Here is a 17,320-nt window from a genome sequence, read left to right as displayed (position 1 = left end):
TTAACCCATTTGATGACTTAATACGTGTCACTCTTTGATTGATTGAAAGTAAATTAAGAGAAAAGGTGAGAAATAGAGTATGGTTGGATTAAAAATACAAGAAAAACACAATTTTTACTCCAGGAAAAACAGGGGAGTGAAAAATGGTAAAGACTGATATTTAACTAATGACTTTCTAAATAAGATAGGTAAGTATTCTAAAGTAGGTCAGAATAAATTTGTGTAAAATGAAAATAATATTATCCACAACAACAAAAACATCTATGTTTAAATATGATATTTTTACACTCATTACTACACAATAACAAAAATTATTAATCTAAAAATAATTTTTTGTCACTCTCATCCAAATGTGATGAGTTTGACAATGAAAATTGTGCGTGCTGCTAAGTATTTTATTCTTTTTTTTATGTGATCTTGTTGTTGATTGGGGGTAAGACCCATTTAAAACTAATTATTGTTATGTAAAGTTTTTGCAAAAAAAAATCGTCTTATGATAAGATGATGTGATGTGTTGAGGACTCACAAAAAACAACAATTTTTTTTTTTGTTGTTGTAGATACTCTAAGAGTTAAAATGTTGTTGACTATTAATTTCACATTTTGAATGAGAATAATCTATTAATTTTTTAAATTTTTTTTTGGTACAAAGAATAATGTAATAAATGAAATCGAAGAATATCTACATAAATTTCAGAGTAGGATGATATGGCGGTTGATTTATTGGCAGACATTTGCACATGCATGAACCAAAACAGCGGTCCGCCGTTATGCAGAGGATTGCACCTCCCCATAATGCTCATGGTCTTTTGGAATTATCAGGAGCTTCTGCACGTGCGCCCATTACACTCGTGCAGCAACACATCATCATCTATACGATGAATGGTCCCCACCTAAGTGGACTACTCAAGTAACTAGCCCAATATTAAAAGCCCAACAACTGGCCCACTTTCCATGTTTAGTCGAATCCAAGCTTCACCGACCTTATTTCAGTCTTGTTTATCATATTTTCGTCACGATGAATTCGCATCGAATGTCTAAAATATAATCTAACGAATTTATGAGATGAAATGTCATACAAATTTTATATATGGCTGGTTTAGTACTTTAGCAGTGGGTTGTTTGATTAAAGGATGTAGTTCTAAGTTGACATACACTGGTAACTTTGCTACCAAAGATGTCTTAGTCTAGTGGTTAAGATGGAGGTATTGTGGACACTAGATCCCAGGTTCGAATCCCCCCTCCCCTCTATTGTAATGCGACTCAGTGCGCGCTTCGATTGACCAAAAAAAAAAAAAAATACACCGGTACCTTTGCTCATGAGAATATGAACAATCAATCATTTAATCTACTTGTATATATGATTGAAATAATGCATCATTACTAGCGATCGCGGTTTTCTCCTGAATGAAAGGAAATCTCGGTCAACGCATTCTTAGAATATCCCCAAGCAAGGTTAATTGGTAGGTCATGACCTTACTTGGTCACACTAATCACCAATTAAACAAAAAATTATGGTGACCTTTGGTGGAGCAAATTGACCCAACTCATGACCTATATGTGGCCATATGTGATTGTTGACAATATTAATAATTAATAAAAAAAATATATATGAAAATGTGATATAATGTGGAGAGATATAATTGGTTGGAAAGTGAAAAATGATTGGGTTGATGATCTAGATCGTGACCTTCTGCTTGGGAGGGTGAAAGTAGGTCAAGATAAATAAAGCTAGATTAAGAGTAAAACAGGGTCGCGGCCTAATTAGCGCGACCTTTGCTTGGGTATGGTCTTAAAGTTTGAACATTAGGAAAAGGTGTCAGGGTATACATTTAAAAAGTTTACAAGTAACGAGTAAATCTACAAAAAGTCAATATTTTTTTAAATTACTATTATTATTATTATTATTATTATTATTATTATTAAAACATAATATCAATAAGCATAAAGTTTAAGATAAGTAAAGTTGAAATGAGTTGGAACTAAATTGAGCTGAGTTGAGCTAAATTGAATGAAACTGAAATTAAACCAGAAAGGAGATAGCCTTAAAGGTTTGAAAAACACTAATTTTATTTTCTTTTAGTAAATTTTAGAAGTTCAATTCATAAACCATTTCTAATTTTTAGATTACTCTCTACACTTGCTCGTAAAAGAAACTAAAACATTTATAATTGAGTATTTGAGTTAGTCAAATAACCCACCTTTTAAAAAAGGGTTTTAGTTAGGATTACGTAACTTTCATCCATCAGTTAGTCTTGCTGAAGACGGATCGGAGCGAGTGACGGATAATGTCACTCATAAAACGAATAGGGGGACAAGGTGGGGTACCCCATGTGTTTCCCTCTCTCATCTATTTGGGTCGTTTGTGAGAGGAAATGGTATCCGTCACTTTGAAATGACGGATACGTGCCGTCTTCAATGAGATTTTGTGTTCATCCATAGTTGTATTGTACTCTGTATATACTTTGTAGCCTTGTAGGTCACATTAGTGGACGAACGCAACTAAATAATTTGACCATTCAATGTACCGACGTGGAAAGTTGTACACACGTACATATTCTCTCTTTCCCATTTTATAAATATCCCCCCACTATTCCTTTCGTTGTTTCCTTCAAACTTCTACAATTTTTGCACAATTTCCCTACAAATATAAACAAACCTCCATATTATGCAAACAAAACATTCACAAACATTTTCCTAAACAAAAAATTGATCAAACATCGATCATAAAACTTGTTAAAAAAAAAGATGGGATTTTCAGAAACGGATTCATCAAGATGCCGAACCCATCCAAATAATAGACAATCTCCAGGAGTTTGTTCTTTTTGTCTAAGAGAACAATTAACCAAACTAAACACTTCACCATCTTCCTTCAACAGGAAGAAAACTACTTTCATTTCAAATTCCTCTTCCTTTTCATCCTCCCCAAAGTATTCATCATCCTCCGCCACTGCCGCTGCTGCTGCTGCCTCTAAAACCACGGGGAGACAACACCGGAGAAACGGTTCGGAAGCGTATGTTTCGGTCGGGATGGTGTTGAATAATGGGTTGAAAAAGAGTAGGTCAGTCAGTTGTGCTAATTTGTCATCAAAAACCAAATTAGGAACTAATAATACTAATAATAATGACGTGATTAGTGAGAAGATTAAGGGTGGTGGTGAGGTGGATTTAATTAAGAAGAAAAATAATGGGTTTTTGAAGAAATTGATTAATAATACGAGTAAGAAGACTAAAGGTGTTTTAATGCATTCTAAAACTATGAAAGAAAGGTCTCATTCTTCTCTTAATCCTGGTGTTACCATAAAAAATTAGGGTTTTTTTTTATTTTTAGTTTTGGTTGATTTGATGATGAAAATTTTCGGTTTTTTTTGTATATTATGAAAGGTAATAATTTGTGGTTAAATCTTTTATATTTTGCCATTTGATTACCTTTTTGTTTATTTTGGATTCGTATGAACGTACTATATCACAGATAAGTATCAAACTCTCGGCCTCACGATTGGAGTACTGAGAGCTCAGCTAACTCTTGTTCTTATTACCTTTAGTTTTTGGTATTTGCTGTAAAGTTTATTTAAATGTAACATGTAACATGAATCTACATGATAAAGAAAAGTGGAATGTTGAGTGATCTATACTCTTTAGTTCGTCATTCGTTTATTTGATTTAGGATGACTTCTTCGTTTGTTATTCTATCGACGTACGTTTCGTTGCTCTTTTGATACGGAAAATGAAATGGTGTCACCCGTTGGTGTCGAGTTTTAGTAGCACTATTTCTATAATACTTCTATAATTAAGTGCCCTTTTGATATTCCCATGCGGCATCTTATTACGCAAAATTGGACGGACTATATGATGAGTTGTTATATGAATGAAGTACAGATAATCGTTCTTCCATTTATTTATTCATAACTAGTGATCATTGGTTTTATACATCACATTATTATTTCACATTTTTTGTAAATTGTAAACATCATATTTGGTTGAATAGAGGAACATTTACGTAGGAGAAAGTTGAAGTTTCTATGTGATTGCGCTTATATCGAGTCAAATTTTCATGACAACCACGTAAGAGCCTAGATAAACAATTTTCCTTCATTTAAAAAAATAAATAAAGTGTGTATGTTATTTCAATTATCTTAATGTTCAGAGAAGCTATATAATTTCTAATTAATTAACGAATATAAATAAACTAAGACATTCCCGTCAATCAAAGAGATGGAAGGGTTTTGGTTTATATATCAAAATCATTGGCTTTTAGATGTATGTAGTTGTGAGTTGTGGATTGTCTACATCTGCAACCAATCTAGGCCTAATTATGTTTTAAAGGTAGGTCCACTTAGTTTTGTAACATACGACGACATGCCACGTTATTTGTTTGTGTTGTGGACCCTTACTGTTTATTTCCGTTGCCTGTCCATCGGCCGGAGAAGACATTTTATTTTGTTATTTATAATTCTATAAGAAACTATAAAGCATTAATCCCTTAATCACGGTTATTTGTTAACCTTTATAATTTGATAATTGCTTTTTAATGGGTAGTTTCATTATCTATATGCATTTTAGTTCATTTATCGTCTAATAATGAACAATAAATACATTTAAATGGTTCTCTCCACATTTTTGCTCTTTATGCCAAATTAAAGATTAATAAGTGAGATGGAGAGAATACAATATATGCATACAAGGAGTTCGAATTGGAATTTTTTTCTTTTTCTTTTCTAATAATAGGGATGGAAGATTTGAATGTGTGACTTAATAACGTCTATTGCACCTTAGCTATATCTAAACTATCATCAGGTTAAAATCTCACTAATACGAAGAACAAATTTTTTATCATTATAATAATGAAAGCTAAGCTAGTAAAGTTTGGATAATCATTTAGGTACTCCGTATAAAGTAATGTTGATTGGTGTAAAAGCAAAGTGGATCAAACAACAAAAGCTACATAGTACATACTAGTCAATTAGTCATGTACCTGAATTAATCAGACCATTGAAATTTCTAACCAATCACTTGAAAAGTGAGACCATCTTCTTTTTTGTCTTTTAAATGATGATATTAAATACCTTAAACTGAGCTGCTAAACAATACTCGTAATAATATTTTTTTCAAGAAAAAAATCCGAAAGTTTACTTTAATAACGATAAATCGAACAACACAGCTTCGTTTGAGAGTAGTGATTATGTTGATTAATTATGTAATCTAGAAAAAGAAATATGTTAAAATAATTTTCATTATTTTGTATAATCTTGTAACATGCATCACGTATCCCTACTTCTCATGCATACGTATTGCTAGTCTATAAAAGATAATATTCCATCTGAACTGCCACAATATTATTTTAATCAAATCTAAACTAATAATTAACACCCGGCCAATCAATAGCCGAAGAATTGATTTGTTCCTCGGGAACAAAAGGAAGGCGTTATGCAACATATATATAACTCTAAGCAGTGGCAGAGTCAGGATTCTACGACAGCGGAGACGGAAGGGTAATATTATAAAGGGATCTCAAAAAATTTCAAAAAATTTAACTAAAAATTTCGAAATTTTCAAAAGCCAGCAGAGGCGAAGGGCCCTACTAACCCCCTCTCGCTCCACCACTAACTCGAAGGAGTCAAGAACGGCAAAGTCTAATTAAATATAGATAGATGAGATGATAAGGAAGTGGAGGAGTCCCGCACGATATGTTGGTAGTACTAAATAGACCCTACGTCCCTCACTACCTCGTCATTCTTAACATTACCAAATTTAATTGCTCTTTTGTTGACCTTCCATAATGCTGTTGAATTTCTATCCAACTGACACGGTTTCAAGACCATACACTTCCCTGCGCTTACATACCTCATTTTGAGCTACCTTCCCGTCCCAATCAATAGTTTACACTTGTTATCTGTTTAAAGAAGTGATAACCGAACTTTGAGGTACAAATGCAGCGGCCAAATATGATTCTCTTAAAATTGAACTGTAAAATAATAGGTAAATTTAACAATTTTATGACTTTGAGAAATAAATTGGAAAAATTCAACAGACGGTTGGTGAATCGACGTTTGTGAGGACGGCTGGAATAAGATCAGCGAGGCAACATGTATGATGAATATGGTTGGTTGTTAGATGAAATGGTTTTGGTGTGCGGTTGTAAGGGAGATGAAGATGAGATGGTAAAGAATGAAGACGAGAATGGGAAGTGCGAGAATTTTGGGGATGAGAAATCGAGAGTATAATTAACTTTTATAAAAATATACGACTTTCGAATCGCTATTACCCACAACTAAATTCAGTTAATTAAAGGTAATGTCCATTTTCATGCGTCTCACTCTAGCCATACATTAGTTTCATGAGAGACTAATAGTTTACCAGGAAACAAGGGAGCTGTTCAACTATATGCAGAACGTCAGCGGCTTGTTTACGAGTGTTCATATACATACACTAAAAAATAGGGGTGGAAAAAGGAAGGATCCTTGTAAAATTTGTCAAAAAGTATTTGATGAGCTACCATCTTTCGTATATTTCTTAACCCATGAATCTGGCTCTTGCTGAATAGCTGCGCAATATCAAGCAAATAAGTGAGAGCGTACGCCAAAGTTTGAGCTCATAATTGGGTTATTCATCCTCTTTCGCCTCTGCAGTTATACAATCGGCTAAAGCACCTCCAACCTGTGACAAAGCTTCTATACATCTCTACACAACATGTCATCTTGTTGAGCCCCGGTCACTGATTTCTGTATTATCATCATCGTCATCACTGTAAGCCACGTTATCCAGAGTTGGGCGTTTCAGCCTTTGGAATATTTCGTCCAGAGACTCGGAAGAGGAAGTGTGTGAAAGAAGTTTTGTTTCTGGGGATTGTCGTAATGGCAGAAATTTCTTTGACCCAATGTTTGTCTTCAAAGTCAAGAACCCTGTTTTCATCGATTGCCATGTGGAGGTCAACCCAGAAGATGGGCCTGCTGGGTCGCTTACAGAGTCGGAGCTGTCAGTATTCAATAACGAAACTTTGGTGGCAGCTATGGTATTCTCTGTTGACTTTGAACTGGAGGTTTGTCTGCTCTGTTCTCTGGTGGCAGAGTACTTGTTGCTGATTGCTTCCTTGTTCGCACTATATTGCTGAGACTCGGGTTTGACTTTCTTCGACATATTTGCCTTCTGACCATTGGCAAATGAAGACCCTTTCATCTCAACAGTATGGTCCTCCTGAAATATTTGCATTTATTCAAGAAAACTTTAGAAATATTCGAAGAAGCTAGGATTGTTTATTCACAGCATATGCTATAGGATAGGGCAAGCCAGAGCATTCATCAAATGACGTACGTACCTTCTTATTCGAACCAGACTCCACATCTAAAGTTATGTTGTTGAAATTTCTTGCCAGTGGTATAACTTGCTCCCCTACTCGGTGCCCTTGTTCAAGCCAAGACCGTTCTGCACATCAATTAGGAAACTATGCTTTAGAACTTGGAAGTACTTAGGGTCGTAAATAAGCTGAGCCCGCTCGACAATCCCTCGTTATTGGTTCAGTCAAAGCTTGGCTCGTCTGAGCTCGAGCTTCGCCAAGCCCGACATCGGCTCGGCCTCGTTACACCCCGAGAAACACTAATTGTATACACATCACCAATAATGCACGCAGCTACGAAAGTAGAGCCATAGTATACCTCTCTGTAGGATAATCATTCCTGCTGCATCAAAACCATCCATATCATCTGCTTCACTTTGAAATCTGAATCTCTTCCAGCTCCCGAAATAATCAATCACCCGATCAAAGAAGTTGCTTGCAACCAGAATCGTGTAAATAACCATAATGAGGGGATAAATTTTGTTGAATCCTTCCCCAAAAAAGGGGACCGCATCATCAATATTTCCCATTCGCTACACAACAATTTCAAGACGGGGCAAAGGTCAATCAAATAGTCGACATTGAGTAGCTCAGATTAAGCAGTAACATAAACATGTTACATTACATATGCCAGAAGATACATATCTCTATTAATCTGATTGCTAAAAGGTAAGCTGACGACCATCTATAAATGACAGAAAAGCGTTTTCAATTGAAGTAAAGTGGCACGAAGTTAGGCATTCCCTCTTGGGTGCACAGAACAGCCGAATTCTCAAGGAATTATTATAGCAGTGAGTAGATAGTCTCATTTAAGCGCCCTATTTAATGAGTTGACCAAAAGATCTCTCAGGTTACTAGTAACAATCACATTTTATGTTATCATAAGAAATTGAGGTACCTTTTCAAATGGAACTAAAGATTTCATCTTTCTTTTGTTGAAGTATGATGCAATAAAGAAAATTGGCTCACTAAATTAATTGTGCTTTTCTTATATTGCGAAGGAACAATCGATCAACACATTTCTTGATGCAAACCTCATCATGGTTCCAAACTGTTCTTGAAAACACGTCTGTGGGAGCCTTCGAGATGGCCCGGGGTAATTATTATTGGTGTCTAATTATTGGGTAGACAATAGAGCTCATATTAGCCAAAAATTTATCTTCCTGAAAATTTTGATACATTATATAACTACTGAGTAGTATTTTTTTAAAGTTTTGTACCATGAGTCACTACAAGCTTTGCCTCATAACTATTAAGAAAAATAATACACTGTAACCCACATAAAAGATCACTGTTTATTATAAATCCGACAACAATGCACAAAGGTGATGCCAAACAATCCACATCTATAATCACTGGTAACTGGTCATCACAATACCACCACAACAGAGCACAAAAGTGTTGTCAAGCAATCCATAGCTACAGTCAACGAGGTAACAGTAGCTATATCTATAAAATATAACCTTCCTCTCATGCATTTTTTCAGAGGGAAACTAATAAAATTTCATCAAGTGTGGAAGGCCTAACCAAGAAGAGGATGAAAAGGCTGTGGGTTAAGATTTACCTCCTCAAAGATAGTTTTAGCATTCCGATCCAGGCGGATGAGATTTAGAAAGTTGTAAGAAATCGGTGGGGCATAACGTGCAACCATCCTGTCAAAACGAATCAATAGTAGCTTGCTTTAATTCGATCGATGTTCTCCATGCAAAAATCGATAAAACATTAGGGATCATTTTTACAAGCTAGAGAATGAATTACTTACGAGCAAATCATAAGTAGGTTGACAGAACTGGTTTGTCTTGGTGTCAACGAATAGAACATCAGCATTCCAATTTTGAACAAAGAATAATATGTACATATGCACATGTACATGAGAGGAATAAACGCCAAAACCTGACGATAAGTGAAGGCATTTAGCACGAGTTATGAAAATTATAACATGATCCAAAAGCAAGAGACCCCCTAAAGTACAATGATTACAACTCCATTTTGATCTCTTTTCAAATGATTTGAAAATAACCCCACCATGTAGTATAAAAAAAAATACTACTGATGTTCGGGAAAAAAAAAAAAAAAACATTCAAAAGCAGCAGAACTTTTCTGATCATACCTGGACAAATAACTCCTTCCTTCCCACAGACTTGATGAGAATTGAAAATAGAGACAAGTCAACTCCACTGGGCAGCAATGTTGCCTCAGCCAAAAGAATTGCAACTGACATACAACCCAGAATGATTGCCAAAGCCCTTTGCAGTTGCTTACTCAAGATACAGCGCCATAGTAGCTCTGAAAAAAATTGATCATTTCTTTATTATAGCCTTCGACTTATGAACTATTTTGTAGGTACAGGAAAAAAAACCTTCAGAAATCCATCCAAAAAGTATCACCAATGTGGTCTTAAAAGAAAAGGGGGGCAAGAACTGCTTATATTACCGAGAAATAGATCCGTACACTATAAGCATTGATTACCAACATAAAAGATCAAAGTCTCTAGTTTATATTCTCCAAGTATAGCAGATATCTTTTCTGAAAAGAAGTGGTTTTAGAGATTTATAATTACCAATGGTATCTAAGATGGAGCCAACTGAACCAGGTCGACTGCCTCGCAAGCTTGAAATATACTTCCTGAAAGGGATAGCATAAGTCAGTGACAAGAGTTACTTATACCAACGAATACAAGAAATCATATTCACAAACACGACATAAGTTTTCCCAAAGTGAAAAAAAGAAGTTACCCTTTCTTTGGATACAAAGATAGGAGATAATGGAGAGGAGATAAAAAGGGAAGGGAGAAGGAACAGATCAAAGGGATTTTCCCTCCAAATCTTTCCTATGTAAGAGACATTTTAATTTGCTTGTTGGAAAAAATGGATCCCTCCATCTCCCTCTTCTCCAACACCTTCCATTTCAACTTGCTAACCAAACAAGGGAATCTGTCCCCTCCATCCAAACAAAGGGTTGGAGCATGACTGTTGTGCAGCCTACATCAACTAATGCAGATAATATGAGTTCAAGTTGCTAACCAAACAAGGGAATTTGTCCCCTCCCTTTTTGTTCCCTCCCTCCAAACAGAGGGCCCATACATGATTGTCGTGTAGCCTACATCAACTACCACGTATAATGAGTTCATAAACCTCCCTCCCTCCTCCCTTCCGTCCATCCAAAGCGAGGGTTGATGCATGATAGTCGTGTAGCCTACATCAATAGCACGGATAATACGAGTTCATAACTCTCCCTCCCTCCATCCATCCAATCAGAGGGCTAATGCATGATTGTCTTGTAGCCTACATCAACTAACATGGATAATAAGTTCATTCGTTCCCTCCCTCCCTCTTCAAAATTCTAACCGACTAGGTGTATTGAGTCGATTCTTTGAGTAATATATCTGGAAACTCCCCTTATATACATGTGTGAGTTATTTAAGCTACGATCTTCCTCGCTTCCAATACCAATAACGGCCTTAAAAGTATTCGAGATCAGCTAACACATTAATTTGGGAAAAAGTGTGTATTGTGTCGATTCTTCGAGTAGTATATCTGGAAACTCCCCTTATATATACATATGTATCAATCATTTAGGCCTTGATTGGATGAGGGGATTTGGAGGGAAGGGGAGGGGGAGGGAGGGATACAAAATCCCTTGTTTGGATAACAAAAGGGGTAGGAGGGATTTGGAGGGAAAGGAAAGGGAGGTAGAGTAGGGGATTTAAAATCCTTTGTTTGGATAGCAAAGAAGGGTGGAGTGAAATGGAGGGGGAGGGATTTGGAGGGATCCATTTTCTCTCCTCCAAGGCAAATTAAAATCTCTCCACGATAGGAAAGATTTGGAGGGAAATTGTATCCAAACACCTACATTCCATTCCCCCTCACTTCCCCTTCCCTTCCCTCCCTTTCTCTTCCCTCCTTCCCCCTCCCCTCCCTTTTCCCTCCTATTTTGGTATCCAAACAAGGCCTTAAGCTATAATCTTCCTCGTTTCCAAAACCAAAAACGGCCTTAAAAGTATTCAGGGTCAACTAACACATATTAATTTGGGAAAAAAGAAAAGGTGAGCCTTTGCTCATCGACAAACATATTTTATTCCCGTTTATTGTGTCAACATCATCGGGTAACACCCGTTACGAGATAACTATTTTGTTCTGTTTCAAATTAGCAAAAAGGTAATTTTCCTGGCACTTCAAAATGTTTTTTAATGTAATAGTTTTGCCAGAATGGCATTTTAGTTTATTTGTACAAATACATAAATATTGCAGCTATATTGATCCAATTAAGAGTTAGGGAATTATCTGCCCATTATTGCAAAATTGTGGGGATAACTAGCTACTTATACATTAAATTCTAGCCACCAATCTAAAGTCTAAACCTAAAACCGTACAGTGGTTTTCTCTTTACTGGAAATATTCGTATCTAATAGCAAAGCAGAATATTTGGACAGGAACAAAATAAACACATAATCAAACAGTTAAGCGCGCGGTTCACTGTCATTCAGCTTCATCTATGAGCCTACATGCAGTCTGAATAGCGAGATTTTCTTCCTTGAACATTTTCAAGAAAGAAAAAAAAAATAAGTTACTGTGGCAATTGACTGTAAAAGATGCAACCAGGCCTAATGAAAGAAAATCATGAAAGAAAAGCAAACCATCCAGTTGAATCACGTCGCTCATAATTTTTAATGGTGTCTTCCAACTCAAGCGCCTCCAAGACAAAGCTCATATATTCACTGCAGAACAAGAAAACTATCAAAGACAATCAAAGAATGGAAGAAAGGGCCAATGGGTTCAAGTAAAAAAGGAAAAAAAAAGTTGTGGATGTCTGATCCAAGAGAGAATCTTTTATTGTTCACTATATATATATTTCACAAATCACAATCATTGGCAAGATTACAGCTTCCAAGAACTGAAACAAGCTTTGAGTTATAACTCCATTCAACCATAAACCCCTCTAAACCCACTCCTACATGTCTAGAAGTCTAGAACTCATTTCCTGAAGGAAACAGAAATTAGACAGGGACAAGAGACCAGATGTGGTGAAAATGTAACACAGGTATCATTTCATCTCAATATCCAAATGATGTTGAAAATCATCAAAATCCAACAAATTAAATTGTATGCCATTGTAAAACTCTGCTGTCGGGGTCTATATAGAAGTCATTGCCAGTCTAATACTGGATATGGGGAAGAGTTCCAGAGTTTTCTGGGTCACAGGGCACAACATAAAATAAGTTTCACTTCATGCCTTCATGGACATGAACGCATAAATGACTCCAAATCCTTTAAGCAAGATAACTGGGGTTCAAATTCCCACAAGCTGATTTTTTTATATGCTCCTTTCCAAGGAGTCTCATAAGTCCCTCCCTCATTCTTTTCTTTTATTTAACTACTCTACACGTGAAGTCCCAAACCACAAACCATAGCTTCGCATCACACCATCATCTCCTCCGAGTCTCCGATGGCCGACTTCTAATCGCAATGTATTGCATAGTGACTCCCATTCTTTATATCCTAGGTTCGCCACTGACTACTATGAACTTAAAATAAATCAGCAAGCTTTTACAGATTAAAACTAACAATCACTACCATGGACAAGATTACGATGAAGGCTAACTAGACCACCAACACGCAAAACTATCTCTAAGGAGTAACACAAAACAGAGTGATCAGATAAGATATTACGGTATGTATAGATCTTATCTTTCTAATGAAACATGAAATATTACCTCTTATACCGGTAATACTCCTCATGTGCTACTCTAAGCTGACGCCTAAGTGTAGCCATTGCTTTATCATCTGCATCATAGTCCATATCATTTTCACCCAACCTACCACCTTGGGGTTTGAATGAAGGATCTTCTTTGAACTGATATATAGAAGAGTCAGTAGTCATGAACGGAAGAATACATGGCGAATGACTCCTACTATGTAATATACTAATAAGTTTAAAAAGACGAGAGAAAATAAAAACGCATAATATTTTCCTACCATCTGAGCCAACATCTTATCAATTACATCCATGTAAGGTCTTAAAGGATCGCGCTTTGACATCTGGTTTGATGTTGCTTGTGCAACCTAATAAATGGACAGCAAAAGAATAGTAAATTCAGAAGATAATTGTGAGAAAATGGTCATCCTAAATAAAAAAGAATTGCCACAGGAAAATGTAAGAGCATTCTGAAGTACAAAAGAGTTGCAGCCAATAGCTAAAATGACAATGAGCGGATTGACTGAAGCCTGAAGGTACCCGGTCGAATGATGTAAATATGATATTGTCATTCTTCAAGTGCATTTATGGTTCACTTTTTTTCTTATTAGTAATAGAGGACATCAATTGAGGATGCCAGTAAAAAAATAAAAAAAACACCAAGGGGATGACACCGGTATACAAAAAAACAATCTGTAGTGCACATAAACTCCAGGAAGATGCTTAAATGACTTTTTGAACAGAATCAAATAGCAAAAAAATGTACGCTGTTTTAAAACCAGCACTGGAACCCACCACAATTGCATTTGAATAGTTCTGATGAGCTTCATCCAGTTTAACAGCCATTTTAGCAATCTTATGGGACACCACTTTGTGCTGAAATGTCCAATCTGCATTTTTCCAGAGGCTCCTTGGGATTTCACTTAAACCAAAACCCAGCAAAAACGCTCCAGTAACCAGTCCAAAAGTATTTGAGCAAGCCATCGCAAAACCAAGAACACCGCCATTCCTGTCTCAGACCAGAAATATCCACAAAGGGCCAGGGATCAGACGTAAATAAAAACTGTACATAATATCATACTATAAGCCGTTGGTGACAATACTGACAAGGTCAGATGTGATGGAATCATCATTTTAACAAAAACTTTAGAAAGCGAATTATAAAACAGTTTAGACTCACCAATCCCTGCGCATAGTAATAAGGAGAACGAGTCCAATAAGACCAATTGATCCAACAACTAGATAAAACACCAGGTTAACATGTACACTTGTTTTTAACCGTTCTATCACTGTGAAGTCTCCAGCGTCTTCATAACCCTGAATAAGGGGGACCACAGCCCTGCTTAGAAAAATCACATAGTCCAGATACATAAGGCTATCTGCAACAATGAGCCCTAGAATTTTGCAGAACATATCTAAAGCTACAATTTCTGCATCAACACTCAACAAAAAAATAAAGAATAATTGAAAAGGTTAATGTATACAACCAGAACGACGTACCAAGTCAACAAAAATGTGCTCCAATATGACAAGCTCCAAGAGACAGATATAACGTGATTGTAATGACCGTTCATTGTCTGCAGGACCAGCAAAATCAGCTACTCATAAGTCCTTCATGGAGCACTGGCCATAAAAGCGTATGGAGCCCATATGCTTAAAGCAATAAAGCTAGTCCAGCTCTATTAACTATGCTTGGAAACACGAGAAATATTTCCTCTGACATCTTGCTATAATGTCGGCTGTGTAATGCTTTTCCAACAACTCTTATTCATAGAGTCATAGTTTAGCCTATAGAACTCCGGGGTGAACAACTAGACTCCTCATAAATAACCAATATCGGAACTACTGAATTTCGATACTGCTATGCCAATCAGATAAAAATACAAAACCCTCATAGTTACACAAACTCTCAGACAAGTCTATTCAGAAAATTATAGTCACAACTAGGGGAGATAATGAGCCAGATCCGGACCACACTCGGCTTGCCCCTGCTTTAGCTTAATATGACTGGCCATAAACCGAGCCCAAGTTAGTTGCGCTTGAAATGTAACCTTGGTTAGAGACTTTGAGCTTGAGAGAAAATTGTTGACCTCCACTGAAACTTCAGTAGTCTCGAGCTCAACTAAGTGAACTAACACTCACTATACTTTTCCACTATTTTATTATCGCCATTAAAATTAAAATTTATTTAGTAGTTATAAGAACTACACCACAAAACTAGAAAAACCAAGCCCAATGGATAGACCAAGATTATTAAATTATGATTAATTGATTATAATTACGCACTCATACTTTAAATCCAAGCTAAATCAGATGGGCCCTTGACTTAGCTCAATAAAGTGTCGATCAAGCTCACTCAAGATGAGCTCCTGTTTTGACCAATCAAATATCGGATCGCTCACAAAATGATTCTGCTCACTATTACCTTATTTACTGTAAAAGAATAGCAATAGAAATTACAACCACCCTAACCTACTCACTTGCACAAGGTCATTACTTCACTTCACTTTTCTTTCCTTCCCCCATCTCTCCAAGTCTCCATCGTAATTCAAGTAAAACACAATTTAACGGGTATGAGGGGATATACCTAATGTCCATTCATTCAATTAACATAGACTCTGTATATAACATCCTCAAATTCCTAGTCCTTTCAACTTAATTCATCTCCTTGTGATTAGGGGTAATATGAGAACCCAAAACTCAACAACAATTGAGCAAATACAAAAGGATCAGTAACCAGTTCCACACAGAATGAGCACATAGACAGATACATTCAGAGAATTTACAAGGTCTTGCATTGTCCACTACGTACCCTTATTTGTGAGGGGTACATTAATAAAAGGTAAACAAATGACCTGGATGGAATGAATAATAATAACTAGATTTGGGCAAATTATAGCCTTTACTAGCTGTCAGTCATATATTGATTGCGACCTCAAACTCCAACCCACAACCAGGAATCAGTAAGCTGATGATCAAGTCAATTGTAATTCGACACGGTCTCTAAGCTCTACCTACCCCCCAATGCAACCCTAAATTGGTCCAGTCAAGTGCAAAATGTTTGGAAGTAATGTAATGTAGTATGAATGCACATCAGGAATTGATCAGATAATCTTAGATCACAGAAACCCTAATTTTGAAAAGACAATAGATAAAAAAGGAAAAAGAAAGAAATACCGTCCAAATGTCGGCGGGTACGAGGATGATGATGGAGAGAGAAGAAAACCAGGCGTAACCAACGGTAAGAAAGACATAACGAGGAACGTGTGGGCCCGCGAAGTATTTAAGGGTTACGATCACCATCCCTAATGTTAACGGCAACGATATCAAATAAAAAACCCACATCTCCGATCACCGGTTAATTATTTGTTCTTCGTTGTTGTTCTAAGAATTGTGGTTGAATGATATAATGACGTAGGGAGTATAAATCAAGATTGGTGTATAATTGGTTAAACTGATTATGTATAATATACGAGTATTCCGTATGATGATACGATGGCTGCAAAATTGGGATTGGGAGGAAAAAGAAAAGAAAATAAATGAAAAAGTCGCAGAAAAAAATGGTTACGGAAGGGAGGAAGGAGGGAGAGATGTCGCTTTGGCTTATGTTACGAGTTTTGTTTGGTTTGTTTTGACAAATAACATGTGTGTTTTACAGTCACCGTATGGCTTGGACCCACTTTACCGCCATCAGGTTCACATCTCAGCTCAGGTCTGAGTTTTGGTTTGGATTTGGGTCGAGCTTCAACTCATCATTATTCGTGGCCCAATTCCTGTCTAGTACTTTGATGACTCATAGAGGTCGAATTAAGCCCAATAATAATATAACGAACCTTTCAAACAATTTAGGCCATGTTCTTTTGAATTGAAATTGTCTGAACTGAACTGAACTGAATTTAATGGAGCTGAACTGAACTGAATAGAGCTGAACTGAACTGATCTGAACTGAAATAAAAAATAAAAGATTATAATAATAATAATAATAACGGTAATACCAATAATAATAAATATTATAACAATATTATTCATTATTATTATTATTATTAATATATTAATATAATCTAATAATAATCTAATAGTATATATAAAAAAAATAGTAATATAATAATAACAATAATAATAATATAGTAGTAATATAAATGATAACATTAATAATAATAATAATATAATATTAAATAATAAAATGTATTAATTATAATAACTATAAAATAAATACGATAAGTATAATATAATATAAATATTATAAATAATTTTAACAATTAATAATAATAATAATAATAATAATAATATAAGA

The 17,320-nt window shown here is 35.8% G+C and overlaps 1 protein-coding gene across 2 annotated transcripts; it reads right to left on the bottom strand.

The window, feature by feature from the left end:
• Positions 1–6,260: 6,260 nt before the first annotated feature.
• On the bottom strand, positions 6,261–16,669 carry LOC141643294 (uncharacterized). 2 transcript variants are annotated; one of them, XM_074452382.1, is made up of 14 exons: positions 16,204–16,669; positions 14,527–14,603; positions 14,207–14,365; positions 13,822–14,035; positions 13,308–13,394; positions 13,046–13,185; positions 11,969–12,049; positions 9,893–9,957; positions 9,443–9,618; positions 9,095–9,225; positions 8,897–8,984; positions 7,652–7,865; positions 7,315–7,421; positions 6,261–7,193 (listed from the first exon to the last, which is right to left on the bottom strand). In XM_074452382.1, the coding sequence occupies exons 1-14, from the start codon at positions 16,369–16,371 to the stop codon at positions 6,693–6,695; spliced, it is 2,208 nt and encodes a 735-aa protein (XP_074308483.1). In that variant the 5' UTR covers positions 16,372–16,669; the 3' UTR covers positions 6,261–6,692. The 2 variants fall into 2 exon arrangements, with proteins under 2 accessions (XP_074308483.1, XP_074308484.1); XM_074452383.1 differs by having other exon boundaries at positions 14,207–14,343; positions 16,204–16,650.
• Between the last annotated feature and the right edge of the window lie 651 nt (positions 16,670–17,320).

Source organism: Silene latifolia, chromosome 2, assembly GCF_048544455.1.
Source record: "Silene latifolia isolate original U9 population chromosome 2, ASM4854445v1, whole genome shotgun sequence".
NCBI classification, from domain to species: domain Eukaryota; kingdom Viridiplantae; phylum Streptophyta; class Magnoliopsida; order Caryophyllales; family Caryophyllaceae; genus Silene; species Silene latifolia.
The sequence above is the reverse complement of the archived record's forward strand: the minus strand, read 5'-3'. Positions and strand labels throughout refer to the sequence as shown.

Bases quoted from the DNA above. Each gene is read 5' to 3' on its own strand.
- LOC141643294 (XM_074452382.1), bottom strand. From the start codon at position 16,371: ATGTGGGTTTTTTATTTGATATCGTTGCCGTTAACATTAGGGATGGTG. The intron at 9,226-9,442 runs GTATGATCAGAA...ACTTATCGTCAG, and splicing joins GGAAGGAGTTATTTGTCCAG to GTTTTGGCGTTTATTCCTCT. The intron at 7,866-8,896 runs GTAAATCTTAAC...ATTGTTGTGTAG, and splicing joins CTAAAACTATCTTTGAGGAG to CGAATGGGAAATATTGATGA.